Source organism: Eurosta solidaginis, chromosome 5, assembly GCF_040869045.1.
Source record: "Eurosta solidaginis isolate ZX-2024a chromosome 5, ASM4086904v1, whole genome shotgun sequence".
Lineage (NCBI taxonomy): Eukaryota > Metazoa > Arthropoda > Insecta > Diptera > Tephritidae > Eurosta > Eurosta solidaginis.
This window is the reverse complement of record NC_090323.1, coordinates 188,014,996-188,031,372: the sequence shown is the minus strand read 5'-3', so window position 1 is coordinate 188,031,372 and position 16,377 is coordinate 188,014,996. Positions and strand designations below refer to the sequence as shown.

The 16,377-nt window shown below is 34.3% G+C and overlaps 1 protein-coding gene across 2 annotated transcripts in view; it reads left to right on the top strand.

The window, feature by feature from the left end:
* Nucleotides 1-2,396: 2,396 nt before the first annotated feature.
* The window catches only part of LOC137251888 (threonine-rich protein), a 372,454-nt gene continuing 358,473 nt past the window's right edge, over nt 2,397-16,377 (top strand). The window contains exons 1-2 of one of the 2 annotated variants that reach the window (XM_067786854.1): nt 2,397-2,511; nt 2,583-2,658. In XM_067786854.1, the coding sequence (XP_067642955.1) occupies nt 2,650-2,658 (9 nt within the window). In that variant the 5' untranslated portion in view covers nt 2,397-2,511; nt 2,583-2,649. Of the gene's footprint in view, nt 2,659-16,377 lie in introns of both variants that reach the window. The other variant, XM_067786855.1, reaches the window with a different exon arrangement.

The window sequence follows — 16,377 nt, the reverse complement described above, 5'->3', positions numbered from 1 at the left end:
TACAAGGAATAATTGAAACAGCTGTCGCCTTGTCCGTCCTGGTATCACGTTGTTTAAATTTTTCCCAAATTACTAAATAAATTATAAAATTAAAAATTGCTTGAAATAAATGTTTTCGTACATTTAAAAGTAATACGGGCAATCCCCGGTTAACCCTTACGAAAACACAATATATTTTGTGGTTTTATAATTTGATCGACGATCAAGTATACTCATTTGTTCCTGAGGATGGTTTCAGATTGAAAGCGAAATATCGACCAATTATATAAATTATACTTAACACTGTAACGAATTTACTGCAATTCCCCTTATTTGCAATCTTCTGCTAACGTTCGTATCGCTAAACTGTTGAATAAATAACTCCAATATTGATTAATGGATTATTAAAGTACTTCACAATAACACTCAAACTGTGCAACTAGCTTGCTTAATAACCAAACTGACTGATAGCTTAAATGAAACTGATCTATTGCCCGACAGGTAGCGTGCTTAACTGAAAGTGCCTCTAGCGCCTCTGCCGCTGGTGCTTTTATACTCTGTGATTTCCTCGTGGCATCTTCTAGGCGCTTCCAGAATTTACTTAGTTACCGCAATATAATTATAACTACAGATGAACGTATATAGCACTTGAACTCAATAATTAACCAGAATTGAGTTTGCGAGTTCTCTTATCATTTTCGACTCGATTACTAGTGCAGTTTTCTAAAAATTTTCTCAAGTCGAGATTATACTACTTATTTAACGTATGATAGGATGGTCTAACATCATAAGAAGACATATCATGATAGTCCTAAGCGTGGTGTTTAAACATCTCTGTAGATTTTTCAAGTGTGCTTCTTTAAAGCTCTGCAACCATTATGGAGTCACACAAACAGCCGGCCAATTGCTTAATAATCAATCAGCTTTTCATTGCCTTTGAAAGGAAACTGGAAATACTAGGGAGCACACTTCCTACACCTACCGAATAAACTCAGTTCAAAGCCAGGTACTGACTTTTTTTTTTTTTGTTTGGTGTTGATACCATGCAGGATCAAATCAATGAATGTGTTGGTAGCCTCACTTAAGTCAATATGTTCAATGAAATTTGTGTGTGTGTTAAGTTAATGAATGTAGCGCTGGTAATTTGGCCCTGTTAACCAGATAAAGTCTGTGCTCATAAGCAATAGTCATCGAAGTCATACAGAAGATGAGAGGACTTCCTGGTATTGCCATAAAATTAATTTCCTTGAGACTAAGGCTTTTGGCGCTCCCAACGAAAGTTAGTACGTTTCAAATTCCCATGGAAGAACAGAGCATTTCGTTTGTTTGCGTGGAAGGCAAGCGTGATTCAATTGTCTTAGTTTCCGGCGCGAAAAAGCGAAATATGCTAGTTTTTCACGCGAATAACGAAACCTGTTAGTATTCCATGCGAAAAATTAAATGTTTTAGTCTTACATGGGACCGAATATCTGCAAAATTAATATCAATGAAATGAATGTCGACTTGCATGTAATTAAAATTCTGACAAACTATTCATTAGATCGCAATAAAACTTTGTCAACATATTGCTGGCTGTTTGTGGATATTGATTCGCATAGTAAGATTATTTTAAAATATGGGATTACACCTCCCATATAGTCAAATCCATTAAAATCACATTTTTTTGGAACAAATAGCTATTCCTACTGTTCCGAAACTAATAGTCCGCTTTGGATGAAATTTTATAATTATATACCTTATTTCCTTTTCATATTTTTTTCAGTAGTCGTTTTCTGCGAAGTGGACTAAAAATGTTTATGGTAAGATTTGCTTGAAATTTGGTACAGGGGTGTCTCTCTCACAAGAGAACTTTTCTGCTCTAAAAGTGCACTATTCTGTTCTTTTATAAAAACTCGTACTTATGGTGCGATTTGCTTCAAATATGAAATTTAGGCAGCCTTCCCAATAGGTAAATATTTGAAATACTTCTCTTTGCGCGAAGTGGACTATCTTTCTAAGAAAATTTACATATTATGCGACTCGTTGGAAATTTGGTAGATACGTACCATTTGGACTAGGTTATTACTTGGGATTCGCTTGAAATCGGATCAAGAATCGGCCTGTTCTAGAAACTTTTATTTATGGTGCGATGCCTTTGATATGTGTAGGCAAAAGCAGGAACATAACAAGGGAAGAAGAAGAAGCATTGGGATAGCGAGAGGAAAATGAACGGCGGTAGAGGAATGGAGAGAGTTATTTATGCACGTGAACTGTAAATATAAACGAAAATGTTTTTTTTTTCTTAATTTTAGAAATCTATAGTTTTTACTAGGGCTCTTGTTAATAATCGATTATTATCGACTAATCGATTATTCGAGAAGGAACTTTTGCATTGAATGAGTTACATAATGAGTTGAGACCCGAACCACAAATGATGCCGATCTTGGGCCGTATGCTGGTGCGTTCCAAAAAGAAATCAGCGATCTCTTTAATTAGCTCGTAGGAGTAACTCGAAAGAGAAGAGGAGAAAAGTAGCAAAATTAATATATTTAAGTATGTCATTTGTGTATATTTTAAATGTAAAACAAGAAAAAAGCAAATTAACCTAAATTCAATACTCGCAGTCTTAGTTTGATGAGAACAAAACATTGTCGCAATGAAATTTCGATGCAATGGTGAAGGTGTGATGTAATGGCGCAGGTAAACATTTTCAACAACAAATTTATGTAGTACGTTTACTTTGTATTTATGACCCAACTTTAAAAATACCTCAATAAACAGATAATATTTTTTCCCCCAGTCATTACCATAAGAAACCTAAGATTTCATCTTTAGCAGATGATGTTTTGATATTTTAGAAAATTCACTATCACAAAAAGAAATTGTTTTCTTATCAATTTAATTGGGTATGTGTTTTTGATATAGTACAAACTAGCTACTAATGATGTGCGATGTCAAATATAAAAAAAAAACACGGTTACGTCGTGATCCGGTACCCGTTGTGGCAGACAACATGACGCAATTTGGTGCAATGTAATTTTCAAAGTATTTTAAGATTTTAAATCTACTTCCAATTGACTTGTTTAATATCTCTACTTCAGCACACACGGAACTGATGTCACAGCTAGAGTGACGTGCATAGTTGTTTTTTTATAATTCAAGTTTCGGGTATTGTGTTCTGAGAACGAGGCCAACGTGCATTTATCGGCCTAAGGTTTTGCCGACTCTTGTTAGAGGATGACTCGAGAAACACTGTGCAAACATGGTGTTCTCAAATAGAATGGGACCTAACTATCAAATCGAGAGGAACCATAGTTCTCCAATCGAAATCTAATGTATTTATCTAATAGAATCCTAATGTGCAGGGCTGCTCAAAAATTTTTATATTGAAGTGCAAATACAATATATATACAAAATTATATGTACACTGAAACTTTTTGAAATTGAAACAAGTAAAGTTGTCTAAGTTATATTAACAGGAATATTATATAAAACCGAATATCATATACTCAGCGTGAGCTTCAATTGTACATTTCATTTCAGATAAATTACTTTTCTGCATAACACGTGACACCGCCCGTTAAAAATATTTCTCCACATTTCCTCTTAGAATACAACTTGATAAGTGAAATATCATTGATTCAAAACTATTTTTTGCTAAGTTATAGCTTATTATTCTAGTCTACGACCCTTTAAACTTGTTTTATATCTAAGTTTCCGTAGTCTTTAACCGATCCGGTCCATTTTTACTAGAAATATTTTCTGTTATAAGAAAAATATGTGTACACAATTTCATTACGATCCGTAAATTTTTCTTCGAGTTATTGCTTAGTCATGAAAGGGGCGGTGCCACACCCATTTTCAAAAATTTTTGTGTTTTCCAATTAAATGTTATAATTTAATTTAGAAAGTAAAATTCTTTAGATACAAAGTTATTTTTCGCTAAGATATAACTTATTATTTTCTTTTACGACCCTTTTAGAAATCTTTTATATAAAAGTGGGCGTGGTCTTTAACCGATATTGTCCATTTTTTCTAGAAATATTTCCTGCTATAGGGAAAATTTGTGTACCCAATTTTATTACGATCCGTTAATTTTTCTTCGAGTTATGGTTCCCGAATATTGCTTAGTCATGCGGTGCCACACCCATTTTTTTTTAAATTCGCAGTTTCTCCTATTTATTGTTATAAATCCACTTGGGAAATGAAATACCTTTGCTATAAAACTCTTTTTTGCAAAGATGTAGCTTATTTTATTCGTCCACGACTCTTTTAAAATTCTATTATATAAAAGTGGGCGTGGTCCTTGACCGATTTTGTTAATTTTAGCATTCCTTATAGTAAAGGCAACCTCTCTGCCGAATTTTGTTACGATAGGTTTAACGATTTTTGATTTATGATTAATAATAATATTTGTAAAATCGATTTTATCACAAGTGGGCGGTGCCACGCCCATTTTAAATAAATTTTTCAAATTTTTATTAATAGTCTCAATATCAGTCCACATGTCAAATTTCAACATTCTACGTGTATTATTTACTAAATAATCAGGTTTTTGTGTTTTCCAAAATGTTATATATATAAAAAGTGGTAAATTTGAATATCATACGGAAGTGTCTTGGCTTCATGTGCTTTTTCTGTGCGCTTTCATGTGAAATTTGCACTTTCATATGCATCGAATTTATATGTGAGGACATATGGTGGGTGCTATGCAATTTTTTTATATTCAAAGTGTGAATTTGTATGTGCGGCGATTCTTCACAGCAAAAGGTTGAGCAGCTCTGCTAATGTGAATTGAGTTTGCGACTTCTCTTATCATTATCGAATCGATTACTAGTGCAGTTTTCTAAAAATTTTCTCAAGTTGAGATTACACTATTTATTTATGATGTTCTAACGTCATAAGATATCTCGTGCCAGTTCTAAGCGCGGAGTTTTGACAACTCTGTAGGTTCCTCAAGTGTGCTTCTTTTAAGCTCCGCGAGCATTATGGAATCACACAAACAGCTGGCCAATTGCTTCATAACTAGCTATCAGCATTTTTTTGCCTTTGAAAGAAACTGGAAACACTAGGGAGCACCTACACTTACTGAACAAGCTCAGTTCAACGCTAGGTACTGACATTTTTATACCCAGCCGTACTTGTACACAGGGTATTATAACTTTAATTGGATAACAGTTGGTTGTACAGGTATAAAGGAATCGAGATAGATATAGACTTCCTTATCTCAAAATCATCAGTATCGAAAAAAAATTTGATTGAGCCATGTCCGTCCGTTAACACAATAACTTGAGATATCTTCACCAAATTTGGTACACGAGCTTACCTGGATATAGGGTAGATTGGTATTGAAAACGAGCGAAATCGGATAATAACCACGCCCACTTTTTATATGTATAACATTTTGAAACACACAAAAAACCCTATTATTTATTAAATAATACACGTAGAATGTCGAAATTTGACATGTGGACTGATATTGAGACTCTTGATAAAAATTGAATAACAAAATTTTAATGGGCGTGGCACCGCCCACTTTTGATAAAACCAATTTCACAGATATTATTAATCATAAATCAAAAGTCGTTAAACCTATCGTGACAAAATTCGGCAGAGAGGTTGCCTTTACTATAAGGAATGCTTTGAAGAGAAGTTAACGAAATCGGTTAAGGACCACGCCCACTTTAATATAAAAGATTTTTAAAGGGGTCGTGGACGAATAAAATAAGCTACATCTTTGCAAAAAAAAGCTTTATATCAATGGTATTTCATTTCCCAAGTAAATTTATAACAATAAATAGGAAAAACTTCAAATTTAAAAAAATGGACGTGGCACCGCCCTTTTATGATTAAGAAATTTTCTATGTTTCGAAGAAAAATTAGTTCAGAATAGAACCATATGTAGATACATACCATTTGGAATAGGTTAATACTTGCGATTCGCTTGAAATCTCTTACATGGGAGCCTTTTTACTAGGTTTATTTTCGGTATGCTTTACTTTGGTGGAATCGGATCAGGAATCGGCCTGTTCTAGAAACTTTTATTTATGGTGCGATTCTTTTGATATGTGTAGGCAAAAGCAGGAACATAGCAAGGGAAGAACAACAAGCTATAGCGAAAGGAAAATGAACGGGGTGGAGGAATGGAGAGAGGTAGTCATGCACGTGAACTTTAAATATAAACAAAAAGGTTTTTTTTCAATTTTAGAAATATTTACTTTTTACTAGGGCTCTTTTTATACTCAGTTGAGCAAAGCTCACAGAGTATATTAAGTTTGATTGGATAACGGTTAGTTGTACAGGTATAAAGGAATCGAGATAGATATAGACTTCCATACATCAAAATAATCAGGATCGAAAAAAAATTTGATTGAGCCATGTCCGTCCGTCCGTCCGTCCGTCTGTCCGTCCGTTAACACGATAACTTGAGTAATTTTTGAGGTAAATTGATGAAATTTGGTACGTAGGTTCCTGAGCACTCATCTCAGAACGCTATTTAAAATGAACGAAATCGGACCATAACCACGCCCACTTTTTCGATATCGAAAATTTCGAAAAACCGAAAAAGTGCGATAATTCATTACCAAAGAAAGCTAAAACGATGAAACATGGTAGATGGGTTGAGCTTATGACACAGAATAGAAAACTAGTAAAATTTGGGACAATGGGCGTGGCACCGCCCACTTTTAAAAGAAGGTAATTTAAAACTTTTGCAAGCTGTAATTTGGCAGTCGTTGAAGATATCATGATGAAATTTGGCAGGAACGTTACTCCTATTACTATATGTACGCTTAATAAAAATTAGCAAAATCGGAGAAGGACCACGCCCACGCTGATGATAAAGGGTATATGTACTTGTTTTTTGGTGTTATCTGTCACGAGGTTTGTGTCTTTGAACCCTTACCACAAGAGCAGGATAAAAATTAGACCTTGAACAGTGCGGTACGTTGAACCAGCTTTTGTGTATATGGTGGATCAGTTAATTTCATAACATGTTAAATAATCGTATATCATATTAGAATCGAAGATGAACATAACATTTTATAACATAGCTAAATGCTAAAAGGCATAATATCCTCGAACATAAACTCAACATAACAAACTCTACTATTGAATATGTATGGCGCATAGAATTAACTACATCACATGACTTGGTATAGCATAACATGACATAAAATATCGTGATTAATTTTACCATAGCATAATAAAATATTTTATGTATAACTTACTGAAATAAAGTAAAATAAAATAAAATGGAATAAAATAAAATAGCAATTAAAAAAAATAAAATAATAATATAAAAGATAAGATTAAATAAAAAAGTTATATATAGTAAAATAAAATAAAAGAAAATAAAACAAATTGAAACTAAATAAGCTTACATGGAATACATTAAAATAGAATGAAAAGTAATAAGAAAAATAAATTAATATAAAGTAAAATAAAATAAAATAAAATTATATAAAAAAATTTTAAATAGAATAGAATAAAGTAAAATAAAACGAAATGAAATAAAATTCAATTCAGTAAAACAAAATATAACAAAATAAAAAAAAATTTAATAAAATAAAATAATATAAATCATAAATAAAATACAAATAAAATAAAAAAATAAAATGAATTAAAATAAAAGTTAATGAAAAAAATCTAATTAAATAAATAAAAAATAGATATATTTATACTAAATAATCTTAAATAGAATACATTAAAAAAGAATTAAATAGAATAAGAAGAATAAATTAAAATATTGTTAAATTACCAATATAAAATGAAATAAAATAAAAGAAAAAAGTAAAAAAAAAATAAAATAAAATGAAATATAATAAAATGGAATAAAATAAAATGAAACAAAAAAAGATGCGAAATAAAATTCAATCGATTAAAATAAAATGGAATACAACAATACAAAACAAATTAAAATAAAATAAAACGCAATTAATGACAACAAATAATATAATAAAATGGAATAAAATAAAATAAATTAAAATAAAATAAAATAAAATAAAAATTAATAAAAACTTAAAAAAATTAAATATAGTAAAATAAAATGAAAGAAAATAAAATAAATTGAAACTGAATAATCTAAAATAGAATACAATAAAATACAATGAAATAGAAAAAGCTATTTTAAAATTTAATGAGCTCAATGCGGGTTTTAAATAAAACAAATAATCACAGTTGAAGAACTCCTGATGATGAATTCAGACTGAATTTGAAATATCGGGTAATAATAAATTAAAACAAAAACATATTTATTTGTTTTATTTAAAACCCACCTTGAGCTCATTATATTTTAAAATAGTTTATATTGACGGCCAAAAACATTCTACATCATGAAATAGAATAAGAAAAATAGTGTGAAATAACTAAAAAAAAGTAAAGTAAAAAAAAGAAAAAAATAGTATTAAATAAAAACAGTTATATATAGAAAAATTAAATAAAATAAAATAAATTAGGGCTAATGAATAGAATACATTAAAATAATATGAAGTAGGTAAATAAAGTAATTGAAAATAAAATAAAATTAAATAAAAAAAATGTATAAAAATATAAAATAAACAAATAGCAAAAAAAAAGTTAAATATAAGAAAATAAAAATAAAATATAAAAATGCAGTAAAATAAAATAACATAAAAGAAAGATAAAATAAAATTAAGTTAAGTAAATTTAAAAAAAAATATATATATATATATATTTAAATAGATTAAAAAATTTATAAAAATAAAGTGAGATGAAATAAAATAAATTTTAATACAATTTTTTAAAAAATAAAGTGAAACAATACAGATTTAGCATGAAATAAAATTATGTTAAAAAACATCTAGGAACCAAACAAAGACAGGGGCTGCATGCATAGTTCGGATATGGATTTGTTAAAAAGGGAGAAACCATTTGTATTTATTACAAAGAGCTCGTTTAGGTAAAACGTTAATACAAAAGTGGAAAATAGGGCTATAAGTTAGAGGTGGGGAAATAAAAGTGAATAAAACACAGCCTATGTAATACTTGAATAGACAGCCCAAATCAGAAATTAATGCCGAATGAGTTAGAAATAAATATTACAAAAAACTACGAGGAACTCAGTATGTACTGAAATAATTTTGAAAATATTAAACAAAAAATGACTACAAACTTTTTTTCATTTATAACCATCTTAATCCGATTTTCAGCAACAATTTCAGCAAGTTCTGTAATATCCATAACATTTTGTTGACTATTGGCAGATGATGATGGCAAATGAAATTAGTTAGTATATGTTGTACAATTCCCTATCAATCTATCATATTTCGCACAATGGAGCTTAATTTTAAAAAATGTGTTCAAAATGCAACAAAATATTGTTGATGCATAAGCATTGTTCGTTCTACCACTAAAGTGATTGATGTATCACCTTTTTTCTTAAATTAATGGTGTGAGGTTTGAAAATTTATCACTTTTTTTTAAATTTCAGCCGTTTTGCAATTATTTGGAAGAAAAAAGAAAAAGTTTTGTAAAGATCTGAATAATTCCTAGCGAGGTCTCCTATACGTCGTCAGGTATAATTTGATTTTGAATCTATCATTTTATTCACAAATTTACTTATATATGGCAAATCTGGAACTAGCTCTGTTCTTGATCTGCACCTTTTTTTTAGTTTCAGGCGTTTTAGGATAAAACTTTGTTCGTTAGCTTTTTCATATAAACAGCTGTTAAAACCAGGGACGGAAAATAATAATAATTTTTTTTTCGGAGTCGAAAAAGTCGTGGTCAAAAAATTGTCCTTGGTATCCCTATAGCATTGTCATGTCGAATCATGCATCTCTTTTATTTTTCCAACTTTTTCCATAAAAGTAAAATCTGTATTTTTATTTTTTGAGTCCGATAGAACTAGTTAAACTCGGACTTTAAAAAAAAGTCCAAAATTTTTAGTTTTGCAAGGAATTATATTATAAAAGGAACAACAGTTTCCGCCCCTGGTTAAAACATAGTCCGGAGCTGAAGGTTAATAACACACAAACGCACCCGGCACATATTACCTAACATGAATTGTCTAATACCACTGGTTTACAGCCAAAATGTCCCAGAGATACCATTATGAAATTCCTATGTAAAATCACCCCCTGATTCCGAAAATCAATTTTAATTCTATGGTAGCGTTTTTGAGATATTTACGAATAACCTTGTGTCCACTTAATCATATACATATATGTCAAGAACGAATTGAGCAATTCCAAAACGGTTTGAAGCTATTAAAACGTAATAAAATTTGCTATAAACTTTTTGTTAGGCATTGCAGATTCAAAGATAACGAACAATCATTACAGATTTAAAACAATTTTTTTTTTGTAAAAATATAAAAAAATGTGTACTTTGCGAGAAGGATATCGAAAATTTCTTATTTTTTGCAGATTTTTTTCTTTCTCTCTAAGCTCTATTTTATTACAAAAAAAAATTTGCTTTCATTCAACAAAATCGATGAACTAATACAAAAGTTATAAGCATTCAAATAAATATATCCATATAGTAAAACTTAAGTATCATATTTACATATGATTCTGTCTTAACTTTATGATCTTATTTTATAATTGAAAAAGCTATGTGTCTTGTTTTGACGCTTATTTAGATTAGAATCGATTTCTCTTATGAGAAACCAACAGTAACCACCCATCATAGCGGCATCCCAGAATCCTTGATACAGACCTTCAATCATTTTCATTTGCTGGTGAAACCTATTGCGGGAAAAAAATTAAATGGGAGTGTAGAAAATGAATTTTTAAAGACATATTTACTCCTGAAAGAAAATAAAAAAGCATATTAGATAAATACAAAAGTGACACATTAGTATATAATTTTCTTAGACTGGATTTAATTTTCAATTCAGAAAAAAATTTTTTTTTACATTTTTCTCGTTCGGAACTGGACGATGAATTCAGATTTAGGGCTATACATATATTCTCATGTAAATTTAAAAATTTTCATAAAATTTTTTTGTTTATCGGGCAGATAGGTTTCAAAGTTAACTGAGAAAACAATAATATGGCCCTGAAACTTAATTTATTGCCGTCTATGAACAATCGCCACTCTTTTGAATCATATGGTTCACCAAACTGTTTGAGTATACCAGCAAGGTATTTGCAGTAACAAACACTGTCCTCCTTCGTATAGTACTTGGAAAATTGTTCGTTCTATAATATATATAATATAATATATATATAAGTGACACATTAGTATATAATTTTCTTAGACTGAATTTAATTTTCAATTCAGAAAAATTTTTTTTTTACATTTTTCTCGCTCTTTTTCGTTCGGAACTGGACGATGAATTCAGATTTAGGGCTATACATATATTCTCATTTAAATTTAAAAATTTTCATAAAATTTTTTTGTTTATCGGGCAGATAGGTTTTAAAGTTAACTGAGAAAACAATAATATGGCCCTGAAACTTAATTTATTGCCATCTATGAACAATCGCCACTCTTTTGAATCATATGGTTCACCAAACTGTTTGAGTATACCAGCAAGGTATTTGCAGTAACAAACACTGTCCTCCTTCGTATAGTACTTGGAAAATTGTTCGTTCTATAATATGTTACCTCAACATCGGATGAAACAAATTTAAATTGTTGCATACAAGAGGCGTGTAGTTCGGCCTTTTCCTTTGACAACTCCAAATCCATTATCCAATCTTTGAGTTGTGCTTGCGACAGAGTTTCTTTCGTTTTCCGTTTGAAATCCAGTACAACATGATGCCGCGTAATCAGATACTGCTGTTGACAATGAAACTGGAGCCGGAACTAAAGTTAAATTTGATTCTGGAAATGTAGCTTCCGTTTAATTTAGTTTTAGTAATGACACTGTAGATATGCTCGCATTGGTTATTTTTCTTACTTTCCAACCCCAAGTACTTTTGTAGTACAAATATAGCGGTCCGTTGAATGGCAATTTGGTTCCCTCCCCTTCATTGGTGTAATAAATTTCACATGTCGCCTAAATAAATAGTTTCAGAAACTAGGCAGCCATGCATTAAAAGGGCGCAAATTCCTAATTTTTACAACGCACCTTTTTTATATCTAAGTTGCCGTGGTCTTTAACCGATCCCGTCCATTTTTACCAGAAACCTTTTCTACTATAGGGAAAATTTGTGTACACAATTTCATCTTTTTCGGGACTGTTCCGGGATCATTTGGGGATCGTTCCGGGATAATTTCTGAATTCTTTTCGTGATTCCGTCAGGGTAATTGCGGGACTTTTTCAGGCCTATTTCGGGGTCAATTTCGGACCCTTCAGAGAGCCATCCAGCTTTCTGAATCCGTCCGGGATCCCGTCGAGGCCATTTCGGGACTTTTTCGGGATCACTTTGGGACTCTTCCGTGATCATTTCTGGATGGTTTTCGGGATCCGTCCGGGATCAAGTCGGGGCTTTTTCGGGACAATTTCGGGGTCATTGTGAACCTTCCGGGATCATTTCTGTATAATTTTCGGGATCCGTCCCGGATCCCGTCGAAATTATTTTTTAACTTTTTCGGGACAATGTCAGGGTCATTTCGAGACTGTTCCGGGATCATTTGGGGATCCTTCCTAGATAATTTCTGGATGGTTTTCGGGATCCCGTCGGGGTAATTTCGGGACCTTTTCACGACTATTTCGGTGTCAGTTGCGGTCCCTTAGAGATCATTTCTGGGTGGTTTTCGGGATTATCTCGGGATCATTTTGGGACCGCTCCGGGATAATTTCTCTATGATTTTCGGGATCTGATGGAGATTCCTTCGTAGTTTTTTCACGACTTTTCCTGGGATAATTTGCGAACCCTTTAGAGATCAATTCTGGATGTTTTCAGTATCCGTCCAGGATCCCGTCAGGATCATTTCGGGACTATTTCGGAATCATTTTGGGACCCCTCCGGGATAATTTCTGGGTGATTTTCGATATCTGTCCGGGATCCCGTCAGGGTCATTTCGGAGACTATTTCGGGATTATTTCGGCATCATTTTGGGACCCTTCCGGGAAAATTTCTGTATGATTTTTGGGATCTGTCCGGGATGCCGTCGGAGTTTTTCGGGACTTTTTTCCGGATAATTTGCGGACCTTTCAGAGCCCAATTCTAGATGGTTTTCGGGATCCGTGCGGGATCCCGTCGGGGTCATTTCGTGGCTTTTTCGGAACAATTTCGGGATCACTTTGTGAACCTCCCGGGATCATTTCTGTATAGTTTTCGGTTTTCCGTCCGGGATCCCGTCGGGGTTATTGTTTGACTTTTTCGGGACAATTTCAGGGTAATTTCGAGACTGTTCCGGGATCATTTGGGGTTCCTTCCGGGATAATTTCTGGATGGTTTTCGGGATCCCGTCGGGTAATTTCGGGACTATTTCACGACTATTTCGGGGTCAGTTGCGGCCCCCTAGAGATCAATTCTGGGTGGTTTTCGGGATCCGTCCGGGATCCCGTCAGGGTCATTTCGGGACTATTTCGGGATCATTTGGGGATCCTTCCGAAATCATTTCTGGATGACTTTCAGGATCCCGTAAGCGTAATTTCGGGATCATTTGGGGTTCCTTCCGGCATCATTTCTAGATGGTTTTCGAGATATGTCCGGGATCCGGCGGTATCATTTTGGGACTTTTTCTCGACTGATACGGGATCATTTGAGGACCCTTTCGGCATCATTTCTGGATGGTTTTCGGGATCCCGTCAAGGTCATTTCGGGACTATTCGGGGATAATTTGAGGACCCTTCTGGCATCTTTTTCGGACTGTTTCGGTATCATTTGGGGATCCTTCCGGAATAATTTCTGGATCGTTTTCGGGATCCCGTCAGAGTAATTTCGGGACTTTTTCAAGAATATTTCGGACCCTTCAGAAACCAATTCTGGATGTTTTTCGGGATCCGTCCGGGATCACGTCAGGGTTATTTCGGTGCTTTTTCGTGCTTTTTCAGTTCTTGTTCCGTGATCATTAGGGGAGCCTTCCCGAATCATTCCTGGATGACTTTCAGGATCCCGTAAGCGTAATTTCGGGACTTTTTCGGGATCATTTAGGGACCTTTCAAGAATCATTTCTTCATGGTTTTCGGCTCCGTCCTGGATCCCTTCAGGATCATTTCGGGACTTCATCAGAACTAATTCAGCATCATTTCTGGATGGTTTTCGGGATTACGTCGGGTAATTTCGGGGTCATTTGGGGACCCTTCAGGCATCATTTCTTGATGGTCTTCGGGATCCCGCCGAGGTCATTTTGTGACTTTTTCTGTATTATTTCGGGGTCATTTGAGGACCCCTCTGGCATCATTTCTGGATGTTTTACGGGATCCGTCCGGGATCCCATCGGGGTAATTTCGGTTCTTTTTCTCTACAATTTCGGGGTCATTTGCGGATTCTTCAGAGATCAATTCAGTATGGTTTTCGCGATCCGCCCGAGATCCCTTCGGTATTATTTTGGGACCTTTTCGGGACTATTCCGGGATCATTAGGGGATCCTTCCCGGATCATTTCTGGATTTTTTGCGGGGTCCGTCCGGGATCCTATCGGGGTAATTTCGGGACTTTTTATCTACTATTTCGGGGTCATTTGCGGATCCTTCAGAGATCAATTGTGGATGGTTTCGGGAGCCGCCCGGGATCCCATAGGGATCATTTCGGAATTTGTTCGGGACTATTTCGTGATCATTTTGGGACCCTTCCGAGATTCATTTCTGGATCCGAGCGAGATCCCATCGGGGTCATTACGGGACTTTTTAGGGACTATTTCCGGATCACTTTGGGACACTTCCAGGATTATTTCTGGATGGTTTTCGGTTCCGTTCGGAATCCCGTCATTGGAACTTTTTCGGGACTATTTCGTGATCATTTGGGTACACTTCAGGGATCATTTCTGTGTGGTTCTCTGGATCAGTCTAGAATCGTGTCGTCATTTCGGGACTTTTTGGGACTATTCCGGAACCTTTTGGAGGCCCTTCCGGGAGCGTTTCTGGATGGTTTTCGGGATCCCTCCGCGATAGCGTCGGGGTCATTTTTCGTGGCTTTTTCTGGGAGCCGCGGGTAAAGGCTAGTATATATATATATTAGTTACAACAGTAACAAATTGCGCTGTCGACTCACTCAAATAAGTCGTTGAGAAACCCTTTGCTGTGCATTTAGATTTATATCTAACTGCAATGACTCGCTAAATTTGCCAATAATCAATCTTCTTGCAACTTGCAACATGCCACACCAGCAACAAAATAAATATAAATAACATAATAAATAAATAAAAATTCACACTGATATATACTTTACTTTAAACAAAAAAAATTACGCCCTGAGATTTATATATTTATATCCCGAAATAAAAATTGTTCAAAGAGAAAAATGATTTATACTCCAAAGTATATCTCTATGTTGATTGATTTATAAAAAAGTGTATGCCTACAAAACCAAAAAGTTTATTCCTAGCAGAGTTTCTTTTTCTTTCTCTCTTTATAGGAGATTTACTTCTTATCTCTTCCTTATATCGTTTTTTCCGCGAGAAAACTCTTTATAAGTAAAACTGTTCAATCAAATAAGAGTTATTGGGCAGTTTTGTTATACACTGATCTATACGTTACTACCATTATTGCCAGTTCATGCTATTGGCCACCACATTGGTGGCGCAGCGGAAAATGCTTAACAACGTATTTCCGGTTGCCTACCATCCCTGTGGTACACCTACCAATTTACATTTCTTTTCTTTACGTACCTCGTAGTCAGCCGTGATTGCAATGCAACACAGTTTTTACTATGGCTTAGGTTAGGTTAGGTTAAACTAGCTGGTCAATGAGGACCTCACATAGACTGAATAAGTCCGTAGTGTTACCAGAAGTTTGTTTTAACGACCAAACTGAAAAACCCTATCAAAAACCAGGACCTATGTTATAAAATAACTCCGTCCTCTTGCCAAATACTAGAAGCTTCCTAGGATTTAAGCCGCTTGCTGCTCTAGATCTGACAGCTGTATCACTCCTAATAGCTGGAATCTTAGCCCGGCAAGTGCAGGGCAAGAGCACAGAACGTGCTCGATCGTTTCCCCCCCCAGCCCGCACTTCCTACATCTGCTATCACTGACCAAGCCTAATTTAAAGGCATGTGACGCGAGAAGGCAGTGTCCAGTCAGAATACCCGTCATGAGTCTACAGTCCTCTCTTTTTAATGATAGAAGCAACTTTGTTAGTCTAAGGTTGTAAGAGCTGCATATAATCTTCGACACTTTACAGCCCCGCGCTTGAACCCATGCCTTTCCTGCTTGGTCGATCATGTGCACCTCTCGCCTTCGCTTAATTTCACCAGGTCTAATTGGGACGTCTACGGAGCAAGCTTCAAGGGATGCGCTATTTTTAGCTAGTTCATCCGCTTTTTCATTCCCATCTATTCCCATATGCTCTGGGACACAATATAGATGTATGCTTCTCCCTGTCCCGATTCTCTCCAGG